At 40.3% G+C, this 16,868-nt stretch overlaps 1 protein-coding gene across 3 annotated transcripts in view; it reads left to right on the top strand.

The window, feature by feature from the left end:
* ARHGAP42 (Rho GTPase activating protein 42) overlaps positions 1 to 16,868 on the top strand; it is a 251,581-nt gene that overhangs the window by 61,621 nt on the left and 173,092 nt on the right. For all 3 annotated transcript variants that reach the window (XM_054724760.1, XM_054724762.1, XM_054724759.1), the window contains exon 2: positions 4,248 to 4,343. In XM_054724760.1, coding sequence (XP_054580735.1) covers positions 4,248 to 4,343 — 96 coding nt within the window. The remainder of the gene's footprint in view (positions 1 to 4,247; positions 4,344 to 16,868) is intronic.

The following is a 16,868-nucleotide window of genomic DNA, read 5'->3' as shown; positions in this document are numbered from 1 at the left end:
CACACAGTAGGAGCCAAGATTAAAAGCATGAGCTGGATCCCTCATTTTGCAGCTTGGTCAGTATTACTGCCGGAAAATATTATGTTATTTACCTTGATAATATTTTTTATCTCATCAAATTTGTTTTGCTTTTTTTTTTTTAAAGAAAATGAGAAAAACTAAAGGTAAATCAAGAAAGAAAATACTTTGAAGTTGAAAAGAAATTGTATTTTGAACTTTCCTTTTATTTTTGGAATTATCATCTGAACTAGTTGCGATCCATATTTTCTTACATAATCCTTTCTCATTATGCCTTTGATAGGACTGTGGAGAGATCATTCATGCATTCTTGAATCCATCCAGGATTGAAATAGACACCCACCTCTTACATAGAAATATTGACTAATCAGATTGTCTCTGTTACAACGTGATTATAGTAGTGCACCAAGAGAGAATTAGAAACTGCTATCAATAGACTGTTTTCTTGATCACTTTCCCCTTGAAGCCATTTATCTAAGGTCTAATAGCTGCCATCTTCATTTCTGAAATTTTACCTTGCCCCCCTTTTTTTTTTTTCTGAGGTGTTGGACATGGAAATAACCAAAATGTTTTAAGTGCTTAACTGTGTGTAACTGTTCTAAATACTTCATCTATTAACTCATTTATTTACCTCTCATAATAACCCGGAGAGCCCTGGCCGGTTTGGCTTAGTGGATAGAGCATCGGCCTGTGGACTGAGGGTCCCAGGTTCGATTCCAGTCAAGGGCATGTACCTTGGTTGCGGGCACATTCCCGGTGGAGGGTGTGCAGGAGGCAGCTGATGTTTCTCTCTCATCAATGTTTCTGGCTCTCTATCCCTCTCCCTTCCTCTCTGTAAAAAAAAAAAAAAAAAAAAATCAATAAAATATATTTAAAAAAAAATAACCCGGAGAGATGGGTTCTGGTCCCTTGAACAGATGAGGACACCCAAGTACAGAGAGGTTATGACTCTTGCCCACAGTCACGCCACTGATTGGTAGAAGCAGGAAGCTAACCTGGGTAATCTGCCACTAGAGCTCGTACTCTCAATCACTTGCCTGTATTGACAAGGATTGCTCACAAAGTGGGCTACTGTGTTCTTCTTTGGAGATGGGAATTACTGTAGTGCATTCTCGGATGTTTTGAGATCTCTGTGAAAGGACAAAGCAGCTTGCTTTTCTTGGTCAAGGAATAAGGCTTGGGAAGCAAAAAGAACAGTCTAGGAAGAAATGGGCAGTCATTGGGGTTTGTTAGTTAACAGTGCCCTAGGACAAAGCTTAAAGGGAAACTCAGAGGAGCCTGTGGGGGGAGGAGAGAGAAGAAGGACATCTGCTATGGGGTTCCTAAGCATCCTGATCTACTCATATAACTCCCTCCCCCTTCTCAAGTCTGCTGTGTAGGAATTCCATCTGTGACTTCAAATGCAGTTTAGCATAAGGCCTTTATATTGTACATAGAAAAATAGAGGGATGTTATATAGAACTAGAGGCCTGATGCACAAAATTTGTGAAAGGGGCTCTGCCCTCGCAGCTCCAGCTTTGTCTGGAAGGTCGTCCGGCTGTCCGGTCTAATTAGCACATTATGCTTTTATTATTATAGATGCTTTTCCCAAGTCTTGGGAGAGTGCCCACATACAGCTTGGCTTATAGTCATCCTACAAGTCTGCTTTCTTTCTTTGTCTTCTCATAACGTCTGATACAGGTGTTATGACTTCTCTACCCTTAGCCAGAGGTGTGCGCTGTCAGATTAATGCATGTGTTTGCACAGTGCCCTTCTCTCTGGAAGGCCAGTTAACATTTCCACTTTTATGGGCTGGATTTGAATGATAATAATGGAAGCCATTTATTGAGTTGCCTCATGAGTACCAGGCACATCCTCATTTAGTCTTTATAACAACCCCGTGGGCTAAGTATTAATTCCCTGTTGTATAGATAAGAAAAATGGGTCTCAGGAAGGATGAGTGATTGTTCAAGGCTTCAGAGCTAATTGGTGAAGTCTAGTTCTGATGAAGCCTTTGTTTTTCTCCTTGACTGATAATTCACTTAGGAGGCTCTCTCTTCATCTTTCATCCTGACAGTAGAAAGCAGAGCCATTCTTAGGTTGATAGACTTTTCTAATCTCTTACATTGAAAGTATCTCTCAAGTAGAATGTGAGCTGGTCTCAAAATTTGACCCCTCTTGTGGAAAGAGGTGTTAATCTACAAGTAGCATCCTCTTTCAGAGCATGATTTATTTTCTCAAACAAGATTTTAAAAACAAAAACAAAAAAACCCAGTCTCTTGTGTGTGTGTTTATATTTGTTGTTGTTGTTTTTTAAAAGCCTCTCTGAGACTCGAGGCCCCGGTCTTCAGAATTGTTCATGGTGTGAGGGTGTTGGTGAGTTCTTGGATCACATTGGCGCCGAAAGTGACCTTCATATTTGGAGACCTATTCATGTATGAGTGCTTACTTTGATAGGTACTGAGGCTCGGAGTTTCATGAATGGTGATTACCATAGTAAGTCATGGGGCCATGTGTAGGCGTGGGGCCATAATTGTTCTCTTAAAGAAAAAAAAAAATCTGACACTTGTTAAAAGGGTAAGGAAGACTTTATTCAGGACTGTTGTTATAGATACCAAGTGTCACAGTAGGGGAGAGAGAACAGGTTCAACTCCAGCAGGTTGGGGGGGCGGGGTGCTGTGGGTGGAAAATTACTAAGAGGAGGTATCAAGGACAGGACAGGAGGATTCTTAGTGAAGGCAGGCCAAGAACTTATTCATCAAAGATGGGAGATGAGGAATTTGATCAGATATCAGATATCCAGGCTCTGGGTTCTCTCTTAATTGACTTGGCAAGATTCCTGTTAAAATAGGGCTAACTAAGTAGGCCCAGTGAAGAAGGGGAGCTAAGATAGAGGCGTAGTCAAGAAGAGGGCTCAGAGGAGCCTGAGTGAAGATTGAGGAAAGAGAGAGTCTTTGTCAGGCCATAGTGATGAATTAAATGTGAGGGTTCAGGTGTTGGACTTGAACTATTCAATGAAGTGTAGAGTGAATTTCTGAAAAATGTTTTTCCACTGTTGCGAACTTCAGAGGTAGGACCTTTAAGGCTTCTGTGATGCTGCACTGTCAGATTGATTTATTTTAAATTTTATTTAACAAACTTAAACAGTGCTTAAGTGCCAGGCTCTGTTCTAAACCTTTTGCAAATATTAACTTAATCCTTAAAACAACTCTATGAGGTGGCTGTACCGTTGCCATTCACTTTTTACAGATGAGAAACAGGCCCACAGGAGTTAAATAACTTGTCCAAGGTCATGTCAGTGGTGGGACTTGGATTTCAACCCAGGCAGCCTGGCTCCAGAGGCTGCGTTCCTATTCAGTCTGTTAGGTTGCATCCCAGGCTTTTCCTCCGAGGGATTTACTTCTCATTATTCTGGACTTTTCTTTATTCTCATCAGGAATAAAGAATAATTCCTCTTCTGGATATAGCCACACTCTGGACTCTGTTCAGCTTGAAGTCAGATTAAAGAGTATGTTTAGTTGGAGGTCTCCTGTAAATCACAAGATTATTTGTAAATAACCTTTCAGGTGACCTTTCACCTTAGAAGAAGATCAAAACCAGTAGTTTATTGGTAAAAATATATTCCCTACGTGCTTCACAGTCTGTGTAGAATAACATCAATGACTCTTTCTAATCAAAGGTCGGCTGCCTTTTTCTTTTTTTCCCCACCAGCAACCTCAGTAGCATCCTTTCTTTTATTTTTTTTAAAATACCGTATTTTCCAGCGTATAAGACAACTGGGCGTATAAGATTTTCCTGGGTTAAAAAGTCGTTTTATACACTGGAAAATACAGTAGTCCAATATATCTAATCCCATCAATATAGTCCAATATACCGTATTTTCTGGCGTATAAAACGACTTTTTAACCCAGGAAAATCTTATACGCCTAGTCATCTTATACGCCGGAAAGTACGGTAAATGCTCCATTTATAGGGAATGAATGGTAATTCTTTGATAAAGGCTTTGGGAAGTTGGCTTCCTGATAATACATGACTGGCACCAAAACTTTCTTAAAGGGGCAGATCCCCTTTGAGCAGAGCAGATCCAGTTCCTAAAATATTTCTTTAGTAGTCTCTTTAAATTCTGCTTGCATTTGTCAAGCTGGTATTTTAAAATGCTCTGGTTAATATAGTATTAACATCAAAGTTATGTGTGGAAAGGAGTATTCCATGGTACCTTCAACTTATGACTTTTAAACTTTTAATTACAGATCTGTCTATGGCAGTACAGAAATTTTCCCAGTCACTGCAAGACTTCCAATTTGAATGTATTGGTGATGCTGAAACAGATGATGAAATTAGTATTGGTGAGTACTACTTTTCTTCAATATCCTAAGTAATAATTTTTCTGAATTTTTGTTTCATTTTATTGTTGACAGTATTATAGATGTCCCCCAATTCTCTTCTCCCCCACTACTGTGTCTCCCTTCTCCTAGCCCCTACCTCACCCCAGGCTTTCACCACACTATTGTCTGTGTCCATTGCTTATGCATATATGTATATGTGTTCTTTGATTAATCTCTTCCCTTATCTCCTCCCCCCAACTCCCTCCCCCACCTCCCCTTAATTTCCTAAATAATAATTTTAAAAGTCCTACTTACCATACTGATTTAATTGAAATCAAACAGATTCACACACTCAAATATTAAACATGTAAACTATTCTGACTTTGATAAAGGTAAAGGGCAATTTTTGGGAGCCCTAATCAGTTAGTATACGCCAGATATTCAAGGCCAATCTGAGCGTGGGAATCCTAATCAGGATGTTGAAGGCCAAGTTGCCATAGGCAGGTGCAAGGACTGGATACACTGAGCAAGCGTGCCCTTCTGTAACCCAAAATTGATGTCACTATTTGGCAAGAAGCCTCTTTTGCCTAAGTTAGTATAAAGTGTGTTACTGACCAGCCAGTGAGTGGCTGTTTTACTAGGAGGGCTGCTGTATTAGCAGTCCTTGCTTTACTGGACTGCTTTGTCTAATGGCTCCATAGTAGCAATGGCTACTTGGACTGCAATAAAGACTCTCTTATACGCCTATGACTTCTTACGTCTTCTCCGTCCCATACCTGGTTTCCAAGGAGGCCCAGTTCCTGGCAGGGGAACTGAGGCCCAACAGCTGGCGTAGTGGAGCAGGATTCAAGGAGTGAGTACTCCCAACAATTGGCACAGCGAACAGGGTCGAGAAACTTACTCCCCAACAGTATTAGACATTGTTTTAAGACTGAGCTCTGTGGTTTCTTCCATAAGGAAATTACTTAATCTTTCTATGATTCAGCTCTGCCCTTTGAGAAGATGTGGATAACCATGCTCGTCTCTGCCTCAAAGTCAATCATTCATTCAAACTAATACATATTGGGTGTCTCTTATTAAATATATAGGGTACTGGTTTAAAGATTTCTTTTTTAACTTAATACAGATTTCTCTTTTAGTATGAGTATATATAGGTGAAAGAATCACTCATGATGTATTACACCAGTATTATTACAGGACACAGGACATTACTGAGGATCAGGTGACTTGAGCCCTAATCCAACTTTGCCACAGTAATTTAGCAATCTGATCCTGGGGAAGGCATGCCCCTTCCTGAATCACATAGTTTCATTTCTCACAGAGTGAATAGGTTGGGTTATGTGATCTCTGAATTTTTTTCTGTATCTGAGTTTACTGTTTGGAGATCAGATTCAAGTAGCATTCTTTCTCCCACATTTTAACAAACCCTACTTGTCAGTTGTAGACGAGGGGTCCATTTGTAGGCTAGATTAGAGACATGGCCACATAGTCAGAAGACTGGATAAAATGTGTGTACATTTTAGAGAATAATACCAAGTGTAGTCATCGTCCAGGTATAAACATAGAGTATTACATGTACCTGGAACAGCGACTTCCAAGCTTTTATGTGTGTATAAAACACGAGGAGATCTTATTAAATGCAGATTCTGATTCAAAAGGTCTCAGGTTGGATGTGTGGCTCTGCATTTCCATCAGACTTGAAAGTGATGCCGACGCTGCTGGTGCATGGACCACACGTTGAGTAGCAGAGATTTATGATCCCTGACATGCCTTTCCACAGTCACATTCCTCTCTTTCCTCTGCCATTTCTTCTGTAGTTTTCCCAGGTACATGCATTTTAAAATAATATGTTTTTATTATGTTTTAAACCTAAGTAGCAAGTCCCAGCCTAGGCCAGGGCAATGTCATGTCCACGAAAGAAAGGCTTTCCGGAGAAGATCAGCTGAGGGAGTGTCTGATTCATTGTGTGACTTTAGCTGCTTACATTCAGGAGAGTTTGTCCTGGAGAAGTCACTGGGCAGAGTGCAGAGTCCGTAGACAAGCCCTCTCTGCACGTGGGGCTTGCATCATGCATACATCGTCATGGTCACGTTGCATCATGCATACATCGTCAGTCTTTCAGAGGAGCTGTGCCAGGCACTCACTTTCTTAGCTGAGTGTTAGTGACTCTGAGGCCTTTGGAATCAGAGATGGCTTCTTCTGCTCTCAGGTCTCTAAGGAGAGGTGGCTGAGCCATGCCTGCGCTTGGCTGAGGGGTACTCAGGAGCCTCTAGGAAGAAGGGAGAGGATCGAAAGGGAAAGGACATCAGTGATCATACACCACTGACATTTGGAGCAATAGTTGTCATTTCATGTGCCACTTCTTGACACTTGTCCTAAATGTCTATCCCCCAATGCAGGCGTTGTAACATACACCTAACCAGAAAAAAAGCCTAGGTTATATTACTAAAATATTAACATATTAGCATTATTATGTAGAAAAAAGAAAGAATACCCCTATACTCACATAACTACAATTATTTTGACTTAGAAATGATACCTATAAACTCCAAGAAGGCAGAGAGTTCAGATCTCTTTTATTTTTAAAGAAAGAACAAAAAAACATTTTAGCTTTAGCTCCTGACCTAGGGCCTGACTCAAAGTAGCCCCTCTGTTAAATTGTTTAATAAATGACAATTTTCCTTATAAAACTTAATTTTTTTACTTATGTGTATGCTTAATAGCATTATATATATATAATTTAGAAATTATATATATGTATATAATGTAAAAATCCTCTTTATAAAGAAAAAACAAACACATATGTATACATATATATGTGTTTGTTTTTTCTTTATAAAGAGGATTATAGTAATTACTTCTGAGTTTTTGTAGATATAAATTTTAATAATTTCGTTGCTTTAAAATATTCCATCAGATTCATATACTTGAATTTATGAAGTCTCTAGAGTACATTCACGCTGACTGTAGTTAGTCTTTTACTTGTTATTAGCAGTATAGTAAACAGTTCTCTTAATTTCCATTGTGCTTCTTACTTAAAACACCTTCTTGAAGGCACACTAGTGACCGCAGAAGCAGGTTTTCAGTCACTATGCCATGTGACCTTCCTGGCAGATGTCAAGTGATTTCCTCAGGTTGTGGTGGATTTGATATCTCCATATTGGTTTGTTTGTCTCTTTCCACTTTGGCTAACGGGATATTGTTGTGGCTCTTGCAGATTAGATTGAAGGGTGGGAATTGATCAGTATGTAAAGGCTTATTATATGCAATGAATATTAAATTTAATTCTAATGCTTAGAGGGCTTTGAGGAGTTAGACCAAGGTGAATACTATATAGGAGTAGGTGTAATATTGTTTGCTACTTTTATATCAGGAGACTTTTTTAGTTCCTATTGCAGAGTGTCTGACTTAAACACCAATGTTTTGTTAGGAAAACCTAACTTAGAATAAAAATATTTATAAACATAAATTATTTCTGAAACAACTAATGTAAAAATATAGATATGTTCCCATATCCTCTCCATCTAACACTTTTTATCCTTTTACTGAGCCCCAAGTACAGTCTGAACAGTTAAAAAAAAAGTAACGATGTATAGAATAAAGAAATAGTAGACTTTCAGTAATCATCCCTAACATGAGGGCTTATGTACCAAGGACAGGCATCCAGGAATGTATCGCTGGGACTAATTGGTAAGGCTGGCGTGGGTGGAGTGCAAGAACCGTCCGTCCGGTCCTCACCCCCTTTGTCATGCTCAGTTCTACGTGGGAAAGGACAGAGCGTTAGTTGTCTTTAAAATAGCTTATTGAAGCCCCAGTTTCAGCTTCTTTATTCCTCTGATTTAATAAAAGAGGAATGAAGTAGGGACAGCTGCGACTCTTAGCTTTTTGTAATAGCCACAGCCCTCCCCGCCAGAGTAGTCTTGAGACTTAACCAAGGACGTAATCACTAAATCTGATGATTTACCAGAAACGCTCATTTTTTATAAGTGAGCAATATCAGTAGCAAAATAACTCATAAAGTCAGGACGTTTGCAGACTTTCTGTAAGTTATGGTGGTGGGAATGGATGGGAGGGCATTAGGAAGGTGAGTAAGATGTCTGCTTTCCATGTGCTTACAGTGGAATAGGGTGGGAAACAGGTTTTGAACAAAGTAAGGAAAAGAAGGTGCTGTTTCTATGTCAGCATAATTACCTAATTAGTGGAAGCTGTTCCAGGACATTTTTGTAGACTGGTAGGCTTATGTCTGGCCTGTAAATTGGCCCCACTCTTCAGCTGCCCCCTCCTGCTCCCACCTCTCTGGCCTGTGCTTGCTGACTTTTTGGTTTGTTTGTTTTGGTATCAGTGAGACGGTGTTGGCATGGAAGGAAGCAAAATGGAAATAGTGGTCTGGGACGCAGTGGGGAATTCCTGTGGCTCAGAGAGCAGGTTAGTTGTTTCCAGAATTAAAGTCCCAAGCAGGGCAGCATCACACACTCTCCTTTTAGCATCTTCCTTTCCATTCAAAAGCAGCCAGAGGTCATTGCTCCTCCCTTTTCTAAGGATGAATGAGCTGCAGGTGAGCTTTTGATGGCGCCCTTTTATCTGCCCACCGCAGAGCTGGCCTGGTGGGAAGCAGCCTATTGAGTCCATCCAACTCCACTTCCCACGGCTGCTCTAACAGCCCACTTTTTGTACTGCTTTGGTGTTTTGAACTGAGTAAAGACACTAAGTTAGGAGTAGGCTAGGAGTTGAGCAGCTGGACACTTGGGGCTTGGAAATTTGTGGTGGAGGGGAGGGGAGAGATTATAAAGAATGTAAAGATTCAGTCCTCCTCAAATAATTACATGGACAGACTAGGTACAGAATGTACCATACTTTAACTATAGTTGCACAGTAATATGTATGTAAATGCAGAAAGACAGTACTCACTGCTTCAGTCCTAGTACATGTACCTTGCCAAAGTGAGTCAGTGCCTAGCCTGAAAACCTTACTAGAAAGAAATCAAAGGCTATCTCGACACAAAATAAAATACTGTTCCTTTGAAAACAGTTTACCCTGGTTCATTTAAACAAGTAGACGCTCAAAGATATTACTGTGACTCAGCATAGGAGACAGGTTGTTTTGCTATGTTAATTTAGCACATGAGAGTATCCTATATAACAGGGGTCCTCAAACTTTTTAAACAGGGAGCCAGTTCACTGTCCCTCAGACCATTGGAGGGCCAGACTATAGTTTAAAAAAAACTATGAACAAATTCCTATGCACACTTCACATATCTTATTTTGAAGTAAAAAAACAAAACGGCAAAAACACCCACATGTGGCCTGCGGGCCGTAGTTTGAGGACGCCTGCTATATAATAAAGAGGTAATATGCAAATTGACTGTCACAACCTCACAAGATGGCTGCCTACAACCAGGCCAGCAGGGGGGTTAGTGAGGGATGACCAAATGACTAAACAAGCTGGCTGTGTGGGGTGACCAGGCCGGCAGTTGGGGGCGACCAGGCCAGCAGGGGGGGCAGTTGGGGGCAACCAGGCGGCGGGGAGGGGCAGTTAGGGGTGACCAGGCTGGCAGGGGGTGCAGTTGGGGGCAACCAGGTAGGCAGGGGGCAGCTGGGGGCGATTAGGCTGGCAAGGGGGGCAGTGAGGGGCAACTAGGCCGGTCAGGGGGGCTGTTGGGGGTGACCAGGCCAGCAGGGCGGGCAGTAAGGGGTGACCAGGCTGGCAGAGGGGCAGTTAGGAGTGACCAGGCCACGCGGGAGAGGACAGTTGGGGGCAACCCGGCTGGCGGCAGAGGGCAGTTAGGGGTGATCAGGCCAGCACGCAGAGGCAGTGAAGGGTGATCAGGTCAGCAGTGAGGGGGCAGTTAGGGACGACCAGGCAGGCAGGCAGGCAGGTGAGCAGTTAGGAGCCAGCAGTCCAGGATTGTGAGAGGGATGTCCCACTGCCGGTATAGGTATATCCCCCAAGGGGTCCTGGATTAGAGAGGGTGCAGGCTGGGATGAGAACACCCGCCCCCATGCACGAATTTCGAGCACCGGGCCTCTAGTAGGATAATAAAAAGCTGTAATTAGTATATTACTTCAGGATTTATGTCCACACCAAAGGTGAGGTATGCAAGTTACTGTATTTTGTTCCTGTATTTAGTACCTATAACTTGAAATCTCTTTAAACCAAAGCCTTAAAAGTTGTCTGGATTTTAAAAATATCAGATATTGTTAGTCAAGCTGAACTGGTACCCATAAGAATACTAGTATTAGTCATTGATAAGAGGCAAAGCTTCCTCATTCTATGTAAATCTTGGAGACCATTGGAAAGTCCAGCTGCAATTGTGTGTAAACAGCTCGTGTAGTAGCCCGTGTTAATTCTCATGCAAGTCTTGGACAACGTGAACCTTGCACTCAAGAGATTAAACATTTACCAAGAAGGAGAGTCTGTTTGCTAGTAAATATTTTAGGTGGGGACTTCATTCCTTCAGACACACCTAAACAGAAAATTCCTGTGGTAGAGACAGACAACATACAACCACTTGTCAACTAAGGTTATGGCTCTCAACACTGAGTGGCGAAATGTGGCCATCAGTTAGGTAATTTAAATCAAAAATATGTTTTGTAATAATTGCCCAGGTATTTTTGACATAACGAATGTATTCTTGTTCAGGGATTTGCTTTGTTTGAATACAGATATAGAAATACTGATGATTGGTACTTAAGAGTTCTCGAAGTGATGAGCATATTACATCCTAAAAAACACGTTTATGCCTTGGCTGGTGTTGCTGCTCAGTTATTAAAGTGTCGGCCCACTGGTCAAGGGCACATACCTGGGTGGTTGCAGATTCGTGGTTGGGTGCATGTTGGAGGCAACCAGTTGATGTCTCTTTTTCTCTCTCTTTTTCTCTCTCTCCCTCCCTCCTTCCCTTCCACTTTCCCTAAAATCAATGGAAAAAAATATCCTCCAGTGAGGATACACACACACACACACACACACACACACACACACACACACACAAACACACACACAAATAGAAAACCCCACCACCACTTTCATATGGAAATCTATGTACAAATTGTATGTGTGCAGATTGATAGAAAGTCGAACCCAGTCCAAGTTTTGAATCCTACTGCATTATCTGGAATGTGCCATACATTTTGGATTCTTTTCTGTTCTGTCTTTAGGAGAATATGTTGAAAGGTGACACTACAAGAGATAAATTTTCAATAGTTACATTTTAATCACATTGCCTTTATTGTTTGTTTTTGAGCTAGTAGAGCTTTGCCCAGCTGCAAATATTTGTTGTTGATCACCTCTCTGAGGCTGGGTGTGCGTTAGTGTGATACAGTGGTAAAGGGACTTCACCCTGAGCCGGAAATCAACTTGTGGTATTGACAGAAGCCTGGAGTGATCAGGGATGCTTGCTCAGAGGGTGTGAAGTGGGAGACATTTTTTAAGGGAGGGATTGGAAAATTTTCCTTCGTTTTCTGTGTTAGAGAAATTACTGTGGGAAAATGCTAAATCTTATGCCACATAATTCCATTCACTTTGAGGATGCATCTGTGAGGTACAACGGAAAGGTGTTGTTTGATCCAGTTTTCCAAGTTATAAATTAGGAATATAGTCTAGGACGGGAAGTATGGCAGTTTGCTTTGTGTGTTTTTAAGGGATTTGTAGTATAAAAACACTTTTTGTATCAGGTTAAAAAAAACAAAACTGGTATATTTATAAACCCAGGAAATATACTTAAAAGATCATAAGTGAATTTAGCTAAAAAAGAGCCTATTTTATTCAATTTAAACTAATAAAATTCAACTATCAACTACTAAGCTATTAAATTATTAAAAGCTTCTGTAAAGATTTTCTTCAAAATTTAGCTATGAACTGCACATACTCATCCATACCGATTACTACTAATCATTGTCTGACGCTATTGTGATGCGTTAGATGGAGCCTGGCCCCCGAGCTCTTCTTAGGCATTTTTGGGGGGGAAGGTTTGCAAGCCAAAAACCATTACCATTACTAACCACGACTGAAGTCTTCAAAAAGAGACCTGTGATTTTTATTAAATTCTAGGGAACATATTACCTTCTCACAGGCTGAATCAAAAGAAAATCCATCAGTTATTACAGATCCTCATTACAACCCACGGTTATATAAATCAGGAAGTCCTCTTAAAGTGGAACCTTCCCAAATGCCTAGGTTGTTTATACAAATAACACTTTCTTTTGAACTCTGTAGAGGAAGCATGCTTTATTTTTAACGACTCTCAGTTGGATAATTGAAATATTGTTTTCCATTTCTTTACCACCCTTACTTTTGCACCCACACAGAAACCACCCACAACTGAGGATTCGAACAGCTGGGGAGGTTGTGTATTTCAGGTGGAGCTCTTCTCTTAAAAAACATGCCACTTACGAGATGTTTTCATTATATTAGCTCTGTATTTAAAAAAAAAAAACATAACTTGATTTAATATGAAGTCCAAAGGCTTAGATTTTTTCATTTCCGGCTCTGAAAAACAATATGAGTCTTATGCCACTAGCCACATGTCTCAAAGAAAAAAACTGTCTTAACTTACTAACATACAATAATCCCTGAAACCCATTTATTTATTTTTGCGATTTGTTCTGGTGAACAAAAAATAGTTTGGTCTTTTTCATAGAGAACTCAGTCTCTTATCTCCTCCAGCAAATTTTATGCTCTTTGAGGTTAGAAAGTTTCACTCCCATTTCTATTCCTGTGTAATACTTTAGAGCTTTGCTTGTAGCAGAGGCTTAGTAAATAGTTGTTGTATAAAAAAGGTCCCCTTGCAAAACCTAGGGAACCTTTATATAGAAACAAAGCACCTTAATGTACATAAATATTCAAGGTAGACCAGCACCTTAATGTACATAAATATTCAAGGTAGACCAGGCCTAGGTGTGTGAGTGGGAAGATGAGGGAAGGCCACTCTGAGGAAGAGGTTGTTTAAATCGGTCATGGAGAAGTGGTCCGTGAAGAGGGAATAGGAACATTCCAGACACAGGGAAGGGATGAATGCAGGCTTTGAGGAGGAAAGGAGAAAGCCTAGGGGAAAATGGCAAGTGTGAGCAGGTATACAAGACCTAATAGGCCAAGTTAGGGATGTGGAGTTTTAACCTAAAAGCAATGAGAAGACATTGCTGGCATTAATCAGCGAAGTGACATTGTATTTGCATTTTAAAAAGGTTAATCTGACTGCCTCATGGAAGACTTAAGCACGCTGCTCCAGATGAGCTTTCCTTAAAATGTTTTACTTGGCCATTTCTTTGTGTTTGTGCTCAGGAGGAAATGGGACCTGGGTAGTCTAACTTTATAATGTAACCTATGGATACCTGTGCTGGTTTTAATGCACTTGCATTGAACAACAGAATCACAGTTGGAGTACATCTCTTCTATTGGATGTATGAATAGAATGGCCTTCGTAAAACTGGAATCTTGTGATTGGCTTGTAATTTCAAGCCTAAGCCATGACACACTCTTGACATTTTTGTCATAATTTTTGGCATAGTAACAGGAATATGTCCTTATTGCCTATTGGTCAACATCAGACACCAAAAAGGGGAAGTGGTGGCCTGTGTGATATTAGGTGCATAGTTTGAACTTTTGTCGGTAATGTCCCAGTTTGCTTAGCGGAATTTCTCCACTCATGTGGAAGATCATGTAAATTTAGCATCCACTTTGAAAATAGCTTTTGAAGCTGGTGTTAGGCCACAGTGCAAGTGTTTTTTATATCTTGCTATTTGGGGGCTGCATTTCTTCTGGGATAATTCTCATACTTTGTGTACAGGTGGGGATGAGGAGTGGCTCAGGTTATTATTTGTTTTGTTTTGTTTCTTTTGAATTATTAGAAAGTACTACTTCTGCTTAGTATCTTAAGAGTAGAGACCTTGGAGAACATGGGAGCTCACTGTCATTTTGCTTTAGACACAGGTGAATCGATTTTCTAAAGTCACACCAGTAGGAGAAACCTGTTCGCCTGGCTCCTCGGTCCTGAACTTGGAGCTTACTTGTTCGTTCATTCAACAAAGCTGTATCAAGTACCTGTGATTTGTCAGACACCATTTTGGGTACTGACACATCCGTGTGCAAAACAGAAAAAAATAAAAAAATCCCCACCCTAATGGGTTTGCATTTGTTTGAGGAGTTAGATGATAAAATATTTAAGTTTATTATATGTTAAGTTAGATTGTGATAAATGTTTATAGAGAAACAAAAAGAAGGGACATTTTAAAATTTTTTCTTCAGTATTTCTTCCATATACAGAAGTCATTTTAAGATAGTGGTATTACTGCAAAGTGCTTATAATTGGAACCTTGATTTATCCTTTATTCCCTGTGTAATCAATCAAATTTACTTGACCATGTAAACATTGACCCTTTTTCTGTATTGAAACCATTTGATATAAAAGACATAAAAATAGTCAATACTTCTCAGGCCTGCCGGCTGTAACAGCCCTAGATTTTTTCCTGAAGTCTTTAGGATGTTGAAGCATTTCTCCGGTTCTGTATTTAACCACTGCTTCCCTCTGCTCCAGACCATTGCACTTCTTCCTTTGCTTGGGCATAGTTAGCCTGACTATTCGCTTGAACATTCATTGTCTTGATTTGTGCAATATCAAAGAAAGCTAAGGTGTAATATCCTCTTAGCTGGAGTACAAAGATTGAGACCTAGAGCATAATCATAGAGAGCTTTGCCATGTAGTGTAAAGTTTTATGCGCATGCTCTCGGGAGATGCTCAAGGCTTTTTATTGAAGTTGCTCTTTAGGAGGTTTATTCTGGCATCAGTATGTGTGACGAATTACAGCGCGGAAATGTTTGCCAGTTCAGAGTGAGTTAGAGATTGCCTTCATCACCACATCTTTTATGAACCAAGAGAGAACATTTTTGAATGTGAATGAAATAATAAAAGTACAGTTTCACTTTTGACATAAAATGTTTGGACCAGAAAGGCAATAGTCCTAGAAACTGTGTCTGAAATAACTGAGTTAGGACGCAGGGAATGGACATTCAGGGCTTAATGGAAAGCTTATTGGCCAAAGGCAAGGACCAGCATATGAGCAATGAAGAGAGACTACGGGATGGGAGGCCAAATACAGAGGGAGAAGTTGAAAAGAAACAAGAGTTGAATAATAGGCCTAAAAAAAAGGAAAAAGAGGAGCTTGCCTTGGATAGTTATCTAGGAATATGTGCCTGGGAGAAAAAAGGCGAATTCCAAGTAATTTCTCTGTTAGCGACAAAATTCAGGATAGTTGTTGTGGGCTGTGGAGAGAACTTAAGGGTTATTCTTGATTCTTCTTGATTCTTGAGATTCAGATAATATATTATTTCCTCCACTATCACAATGGTCAATTGTACTACCTCTGCTATTGAAAGTACACATGACTTTCAAGCAAGGTGGTAGAGATGATCCTTACAAAGTTTATTAAAATACATATTGCAAAGTGCTTATGTGTTTTCTGCCTGGCCAGTGTGGTTCAGTGGTTGAGCGTTGACCTATGAACCAGGAGGTCACAGTGTGATTCCTGGTCAGGGCACATACCCAGGTTGCAGGTTCAATCCCTAGTGGGGGCAGGGGGGTGTTCAGGAGGCAGCGGATCAGTGATTATCTCTCATCATTGATGTTTCTATCTCTCTCTTCCTTGTCCTCTCTGAAATAAATACAAATATATTTTTAAAAATACATACTGTTTTCTTTTTAAATGTAGTTTGAATTCTTAATTCTTTACACAAAGCATACATCCCTTCCTTTCCTCCTCCCAAACTGCCTACAATCAGAATCAAGTATGGGAACCTTAAAAGTATGATTTCTGGGCCCCATCCTCAGACCTGAACTAAGGTGGAATCCCTTGGGTTGAGACCTTAGTAGCCTGTAATTTCATGGATATTATTGGTGTCTGATGCAGCTTGTGAGAAACCACTACTCTAAACAATATACTTGTGGTTTATACCGAGGTAGACACATTGGGGAGGCCATTTATTGCCACATTATTTTTTCACAGCCTGCAAAAAGGTTTTGGTTTATGCAGAACAAGTTGATATATACCCTGATTATGAGAGATGGTATTAATGGGCCAGTGTAAGTGCTGCACAAATCTCCCAGGGATGAAAAAAATCAGTTTTTCAAGTTAAAGTCACATACTAGTATAAGGTGTGACTTAGTTCATGCTGGTATAGACTTTGGAGTCTCTAGAATTCTCTACCAATAATGAGTATCTTCTGAGTACAAAGAACTTTATGGGTAATTTAGAACATGCAAACATGAGTAAAGTCTTCTTGTATCCTTATTAGGCTTATAAAATACAAGGGCGTGATAAAATAGCTTTATGATATAATCACTGTAATACTAAGGAGAATGTGCTGAGTGCTGTAGCATAGTAAGACCAAAAATGCTGTGAGAACACCAGTGCTGGAGAAGGAACTTCCTGCTGGGAACATCAGAAGATGCTCTCATAGAGGGGGTTATTCATGCTGAGTCCTAATGGTTAGACAAGAAACAGCTTAGGAAATGTAGGTAAAGAAAAGGCATGGAAATGGGAAGCTATAAGAATGTCT

Source organism: Eptesicus fuscus, chromosome 13, assembly GCF_027574615.1.
Source record: "Eptesicus fuscus isolate TK198812 chromosome 13, DD_ASM_mEF_20220401, whole genome shotgun sequence".
Taxonomy (NCBI): Eukaryota; Metazoa; Chordata; class Mammalia; order Chiroptera; family Vespertilionidae; genus Eptesicus; species Eptesicus fuscus.
The sequence above is the reverse complement of the archived record's forward strand: the minus strand, read 5'-3'. Positions and strand labels throughout refer to the sequence as shown.